At 42.3% G+C, this 7,680-nt stretch overlaps 1 protein-coding gene across 1 annotated transcript; it reads right to left on the reverse strand.

The window, feature by feature from the left end:
- Positions 1-1,924: 1,924 nt before the first annotated feature.
- On the reverse strand, positions 1,925-4,454 carry LOC127313385 (group 2 truncated hemoglobin 3-2). Its single transcript, XM_051343896.2, has 4 exons — positions 4,212-4,454; positions 3,970-4,100; positions 2,651-2,795; positions 1,925-2,544 (listed from the first exon to the last, which is right to left on the reverse strand). Exons 1-4 carry the CDS (start codon positions 4,352-4,354, stop codon positions 2,448-2,450), a joined length of 516 nt encoding a protein of 171 aa, XP_051199856.1. The 5' UTR covers positions 4,355-4,454; the 3' UTR covers positions 1,925-2,447.
- Positions 4,455-7,680: the final 3,226 nt, after the last annotated feature.

The following is a 7,680-nucleotide window of genomic DNA, read 5'->3' on the forward strand; positions in this document are numbered from 1 at the left end:
ATTGCCCAATCATATAGTTTGCTAGATGTCATATACCCTAGAATTGAAACAATTCAATGTTCAATTGTAGCAACGACGGTACACATTGGACTCGGGCATGACAACCTTAGGAGATTTTTTTCCTCCCAAAAGTGATGGTATGCAGGATTTCATCTACGGAATCACGCCTACGGGTGACGTGGAAGAAAGACATGGGGGTCATGGCCCTAAAATCACGGCATGTGAAAATCGGAAACCAACCAGGTGATTCCACATAATCCCGTAACATTTGCCCGTAACAGAAATTTCATAAGTCTAGCATTATTGGTATGCATACAGCGCGAGGTGAAAGAAGCACCTGAGTAGAACGTTTCTTGTGTGGCAAGATGACCCGATATGCAGGTCTTTGTGGTCGTCGCTGAGTTGAGTCGTTGGCTCAACCCTTTCACTCTTGCCGGTCGTGCACGGCCAAGTTATCACCACTCACCATCAGCCATGACTAACCGGAGAAATATGAGCAATTGCGTATGTGTGCCCCACAAAAAGATAGTGCGATTATTTTCAACGGAAAAAAATGCACCAGCGCGGTGGTAGCGGCAGCCAAAACATAACCTGTGTGAACCACATGAAAATGCTCGATCTATGCTATAAATGCGGACCTTCGAAGTGAGCAAAAGATATACACAGCTCCTCGTCACAAGATAGCTAGTAAAGTCGGACAAAGTAAGCGCACACGATGGCGTCCTTCGCTAGAGCTTCCCGTTTCATGGTGCTCCTCCAGCTCGCGTTGTTCGTCGTATCCGTGGTCCTCTTGAGCAGCTCCGTGTGCCACGGAGCCGACAGCATCAGTGGTTAGTATTTCCAAACTGTTCATTTCATCCTCTTCTCCCTTGAAACAAGTTCTTATTCAACAGTTCTATAATTGATTAGGTGTGACTGAATAGCAATGGATGCTTATGTAATCTTTCCAGGCCCTGGTACTCTGGACCCTCACCGTGGTGCATGCATCGGACGGTGCCCATCGCGAGGTGAACCCTACACCGGCGGTCGTCCTCCTTTCCCATACCGCAGAGTCCCTCCACCGAACAATCGAGGGATTGGGCGGCCTTGATGACGATGAATGTGCACCTTGCACTAGCAGTACAAGTTAATGCCACCTACTGTAAAATCGTCTTGTGTACTTACGTTTAGTACTCTGAATAAAATTGCAAGTCTGGCCGGCCGTGGTATACATGTGTTCTTGTCTGATCACTGTGAATATTCGGTTCAGAATCAATGAAGATGGACGGTGGGTACACAGTGTTAAGTCATGCAGTCATGCTACCTATCAACTTCAGTTTACAAGGGCAACAAGGCTCGTTATTCGACTGTTGACAAAAGGGCGTTAAGTTTTAAAGTTGAAGCTGTTAAACCGTGATTTAACTTTGTTGTGTGCATCTTTGAACAAATCGAACGGCCAAAAATAATCAAGGTCAACGCAGTCTAATAGTGAACCTAAAACCCTAAAATGATCAAGGTCAAGGCGGTAGAACACATTGGATATCTGGAGCTGAATTATTTTTTATCCATGCAGTTAGGCTACATGTTATGCGTTTTAAGATAGGATAAAAAGGAAAATATACAAAGTCTAGGAGTGGCAGATCAGCACGACTAGCAACGTCAAAAGGGCATTTAACCCTTTTGGTCTGATTCTGTCCTTGCCAACATTCAGTTCTTGCCAGATCTACAATTGTTACACTCATTCCGCATGATCCAATCGGCCTGCTTTCCGAAAGAAAAAGATACTAGTATGTCGCTGAAAGGAAAAGGGTCACTTGCCGTGGCCAGGGGTTACACTGGGCACCACATTAAGATACATCCCTTCTATATCGCTGGGAGAACTCAATAGACGGCACCAAGTTCTGTCCAGAGTCCAGACACACAGAACATGGCCATGAATATCAAATATGGAAATTAAATATTCATTAAGCAAAGCCACACATGGACTGAGGTTTGCAAACCAGAGACTATATGAGCACCAAAGACGGCAGGACAAACCGTAACGGCAAATAGTATGGAAGAATTACTTGTACAAATGATTTCTAGACTAAGATTGGATCACAATGTGTCAATGTCCCACGACGAAACACACATATAAGTCTAGGCTGATATTTGATGTGATCACCATTGTTTCATCTAGTATTGAATAGAGTAGCACGAGACCAATTACGGTACATAGCAGTGCTTCCTCAAAAGACAAGCAGACTACTTGCGCTCAAACATGCAGTAGGAGCTGAGAAAGGCAAGCAGAGAATACAACCCAGTAAGAAATTTTATCAGCTCTGAGTTGCTCTCTGCTAAAGGGTGGGTAGGCTATGCCCCTAAAACAGTCAGTGACATCGCAAAGATAGCTTTGATCATGTTGTACATGAGCATTCTATAGAAGAAGGGGAGCTGAATCCATTATTCAACATGTAAGCTTTGGACGATTACTCAGCTGGTTTGCTAGTTGCATGTTTGCAGGGTGGTGCTCCTTGGGCTTGCCTTGTCATCTCATTACCCGCAACTAGGAAGTATGCAGTATGCCTGGAATAGTTAAGAAAATGTATGTCTTAGCCACTTTGAGAAATGCTGTGAAATGTTGGATCCAGCATATAGATAGGAATTGGTGGAAGAGTTCAGTAGTGTAGACCTGAAAAAATACATCATCTTCGCTTTTGTATCTGAGTTTATACTTTCAGTACTATCCAGAGCTTGCTGCATGTGGTGCAGCCATCGCTCTGCAGCTCGGTGGGTGACTGGGAATGGTCGATGTCGTCCTATCAAGGCAGGATGTCCTGCAAGCAGAACGAAACAGAAAAAATCTTAGATCAACTGTAATTTAGACAAGTAAATATGATTTGCAAGTGTTTAGTGACAACGGGTAGGGTTCACATTGCTATTGGTTCTAATAAGTTACAAGAATGATGCATATTCTGAGAAAAGCAGAGAATGTGGATTACTACAGTAACATTGCAGAGCATAACAGTTACCACGCCCAAATACACACGGGAAAAAAGTAAATCGAAATCGGCATTTATCGAGGAAAAAAATTCATTTCTTCCCACATTTTTTATGTGGATCAAATAGGAGAACAAACAAATATGCGAACATGAGATGGTAAAATGAAACCTACTCGGCCTATACAAAGCTAACAGATGCCCTGAACATACCCATATATGTTAAAACAGCAAGTGTGAATGTCAGATATAAAGCTAGACAACATATGCCACTGATAAAACTAGTAGGTATCCAATAAAAAACAGGTGATAATTCAAATCGACTGTATGACTATTCAGATGAATGATCAGTAGGCAGTCAATTGATGAAAGAACAGAGCACCAAAAAAATGATCATGGCATTGCTCCAAGGCATGAAGCGCTCTTTGATAACTATGGTGAAAGAACACAATAATCGGAAAACATGTACACTGAAAGATGATCTGTAATGTAAACAAAAGGAGCTGAATTATACAGTCCACACATTGAGTATCTCACCTCAGAGTTTAGGCAGTTTAGTTTCAAGATGAAATCTTCGTCGTCAGTTCGAGGTTACAGGTAGTGATAATGTAGTCTAGAAATCAAAGCTATTGAGGAGGAGGTAGCATTTCTTCCCAGATTATTTGAAGGTCCAAACGATTCAGTGCAAGTATTATTTTGGTTGCAAGTGCTAAATTTGCAGGAAGAACATGAGCAACTGAGCATGGATGTTTGAGGTCTTAAAGCAACCAATGGAAAGCAGAGTGTATCTTCAACTGTAACATTGGCAAAGCAATTAATCTAACAAAAATCATCGTCCTAACTACAAACCCTGACGAATCAAAGCAATACCACGCGAGATTCGTCGTCCCTTCTATCCTCCTTACTCACTGTTGTTGTAGGCAACCGTAACTTGTTCTTGGAACAATAAGGAATCTACCACTTGAGATAAACAGAGCTTTACAGTTGAGAGGGGCAGGGTTAATCGAGTTACCTCTCCTTTGGGAGAAGAGCGGCGGGCCGCCCATCCGCTGCACCAAGAACTCGTACTGGTTCTGGATTGCGTCCTCCTTCTTCGACCCCGAGAAAATCTCCCGGAACCACTCCTCCTCGTCCTCATACACCCTGTTTTAGCAACAGCCACAAATTCATAAGAGACATCAGGGGAAGAAACAGAGACAAGAGTAGAGAGAGAAGGAATCCAGGGGCAGATCGATTGAAAGGTTCGAGGCCGACCTGGTGTAGAAATTTGTGGAGAGGTCGACGAAGGGCTGCGTGGTGCCGCCGAGCGCCTCGAAGACGTTGGCGTCGTCGATGGCGAAGGCGTCGCCCGCCGCCACGCCGCTCCACTCCGACGCCTTGTCCTGTAGCGACTGCATCCTGGCGGCCGGCGGCGCCTCGGTGGTTGGTCGCCTTGATTCCCCGGCGGCGGCGGCGTTCAGTTGACTGGCACGGTTGGAAAGACGCGTGCGGTTCGGGCGAAGCGCACCAATCTTTATACCCGCCACCGTCCGCCGGCGAATCGCGTGTCGAGCACGCGCCGTCGGGGGCTTGTGGGACCCGGATGACGGTGGAAGAGAGCGGAGTAGTCGTCGTGCATGTCGACATTGTGTTGTGTGGCACGCATGTCGTCGCCCATGGGATTAATTAGGAGGCGAAGCCCACGGTTTGTACACACGCACCTGGTTTGGGTTCCACTCTTTCGGGCTATATGTGGGCCGAAGGGGGCCATTCGGCAGGGACAGGCCTGTACTTGGGTGGTTCAAAAAGGGTTTTACTCTTCAAAATGGGCCAACTAATGAAATGGTATTTTTTTCTTAGAACCTCTTTTTATTTTATCCAAAAAGAACATACATATTAATATCCTCTATGTGAGTCGATGGATTTATTTATATGATTCAATCACATATTACACTTTTCTAAAAACTCCTTTTCACTATATTTACAAGGAAAATTATCATGCATTCAATACTCTTGATTGTTTGTGTGATGTGATCAAATACAATTGATACAAAACATAAATTCTAGGCTCTGGGTGGACATGGAATAGAAATGTTGTGGCTGCTGGGTTTCTAAATTATCTAGATAAAATGAATGTTGTGAAAAAGTGGCAAATAGACACGCTCTCTCGCACCAAATTAATACCAACCAAAAAACACAACCCAATAGTCAAAATCAAATCTAATCATGCAGCTGGTAGGATCGCGGACGTTGCACCCTAGAATCGAATACTCGGCGCACACACCACCGAGCTCACATGATTATATAGCCTACGGCCATGACGTACGTGTTCGATTTCGCGGGGCGTGTCAACACCCGGATTTTTAAGTCCAGATGCCTATTATGCCATGCATCGCAATCCCAGGAATATTGTTGTTGCGAGACATAATAGTTGAATATCATAGAGTCATCATTTATTACAACATCGTAATTGCCTTACAACAAAGGATCACATGATCCAGTCTCATTACAATAGTAGATGATCTATTGATCAATTACAAAACACATAGCGGAAGCGAAGTAGCGTAGTAGTAGTCCATCTATTCCACAGGCAACTGTTGACGTCAGGAGTGATCCTAGTTGTCGTAGACGTCCTGCTGTCCTTCTTCCGGGTTCTGGTACTCCTCTTCATAGTCTGGCCATTTGAATAGCCAGGGACAAAGCCATGAGTACTTTAAAGTACTCGCAAACTAATACTAAGGTAAGTATTATCAACTATGGAAGGGGATGCTAAGCTCTAGTTTCATTTGCATAAAGCCAGTTTTATTTCATAAGCACTTTAGTAAACAAAGACTTTTCATTTGCCTAACTTAACTCAAGTGGGAACATTAGTGTCATTCCCACAACTCAGTTGTGATTCAAAGTCAAAGTCACCTTTCAAACTCAAGTCACAAGTCACCATTCATATTTTTGGAAAAGTTCTGATGACGGAACAGTATGGCCTTTCCAACCGTCCATAACCGTGGACGCGGCTATTCGAATAGTTCTACACTCTGCAGAGGTCGTACACTTGTGCCACAACATTTGCAATAATCCGTCGTGTTAATCGGCCTCGATTTATCACACTCCGTGTGCGGACTACCAACCATAACCTTTCACTTACATACCCTAGTATAGGCACCTCTCCCCATGAGCTTGGCCTCCCGGTGAAGACAGACAATCGGCACAGGGAACTGCACAGGGCTTGGGCCGGACATTCACCTCATTTCACGTCATTTCACATCATTTCATATTTCTTTGGAGGCAGCCCTTGGCATAACCCCGATGACGCTTGTTTAGAGGGACCCCATACTAAGATACATAAACTTCTAGTTAAGCCCTACCCATATCAGGTATTGTGGGGGTACTTGTAAAATTGGAATGGTATCGCATCCGAACCCAACCATCGCTTTTGTAAAGTTCACCATGTCATTCACAAGTCATAATCACCTTCAAAATCTTTCAATAGAATGACTCATCATTCCAAGGTTTTCAAAGTCATTTCATTTCACAAGTTCCCATCTAGAGTAGTCACTTTTATTTGTTAGCACTAGCAACTAGTCATGAGGGGTGCTAACTAGCTTATAGCTTTCTAGGCTAAGTAATTTGGTGCTCTTGTTCTACTCTATATCTAGACCAAGTGAATCATGAATCAAAAGGTACTTTGATAAAACAAAAGTAAGTAAGGCTGGTAAAGTAAAACTGGGAAATAGGATCATAAACATAAAGTAAATGGGTAATGCCTTGCTCATGGTGAGCTTTGCACTTTGCAAGAGTATTATCTTGCAAGAATATTAGCTTGCCACAATATAACTTGCATTAGTCTAGCTTGCCTTGGTTGTTGAGGTGATCAAAGTTCCCTTCTTCTTCTGGGTAAAATCCTTCCTCTTCCTGGTATTCTCCGGTACTAGCGTCTATACACGAATACGAGGATACAATCACCACACAAGTTCAAGAGCCATACTAAGCACACACATAAATCACACCAACTATTCTAGCATTATCACATTGTCATCATGTGGGTTGATATGGTTTTATTCTTAAGAAAAATAATTTCCTCTCCTTATATATGTAAATGATAGTTTCCTTTTAATTCTTGAGGAATAATTTCCTCTCATTGAATCTTCTTAAGATTTAATTTCTCAAACCATCCTACATGATGTCATGTTGACCTAAGTCAAACATTCATCATTATCTTTTGAGAGAAAGATTTAAATGAGGTAGAATACCTCATACCATTTAATAATGCCTATTATGATTTAAAATCTCCAAGTATTTCATGTGAGAGTATTTGACCAGGGGTTCAAACTTCATATGAAAGTACTTGGGACAAGATTTAAATGAAGTGAAACACCTCATATAATTTACACAACTTAAACTAGCATCACACATTACTATTAAGTGAGTAAATGTGTTGTTTTCTTATTCAGGAAAAATAATTTCCTCTCATACTAATTAAGGTGTTACTTTTAATTACTTAGAGAAATAATTTCCTCTCATTATCTTATTAAGATTTAATTTCTCTCATGAATAATATATGACATAGGGTGACTAAGTCAACCTCTTCATACTCATCATTTAAGAAAATGATTTAAATGAGGTGAAGCACCTCATGCAATTTAATCCTAACATGGTAATGGTTTAATATCATCAAACAATCATATGAGACCTAAATGACCAGAGTCTCTACCTCATTTTGAATTGTTTGTGACAAGATTTAAATGAG

The sequence above is a fragment of the Lolium perenne genome, chromosome 7, assembly GCF_019359855.2.
Source record: "Lolium perenne isolate Kyuss_39 chromosome 7, Kyuss_2.0, whole genome shotgun sequence".
NCBI classification, from domain to species: Eukaryota; Viridiplantae; Streptophyta; class Magnoliopsida; order Poales; family Poaceae; genus Lolium; species Lolium perenne.

Coding starts and splice junctions, on each gene's coding strand:
- LOC127313385 (XM_051343896.2), bottom strand. CDS start 4,354: ATGCAGTCGCTACAGGACAAGGCGTCGGAGTGGAGCGGCGTGGCGGCG. Junction 4,101..4,211: donor TCCACAAATTTCTACACCAG/GTCGGCCTCGAA, acceptor TTGCTAAAACAG/GGTGTATGAGGACGAGGAGG. Junction 2,545..2,650: donor AAGATGATGTATTTTTTCAG/GTCTACACTACT, acceptor TAACTATTCCAG/GCATACTGCATACTTCCTAG.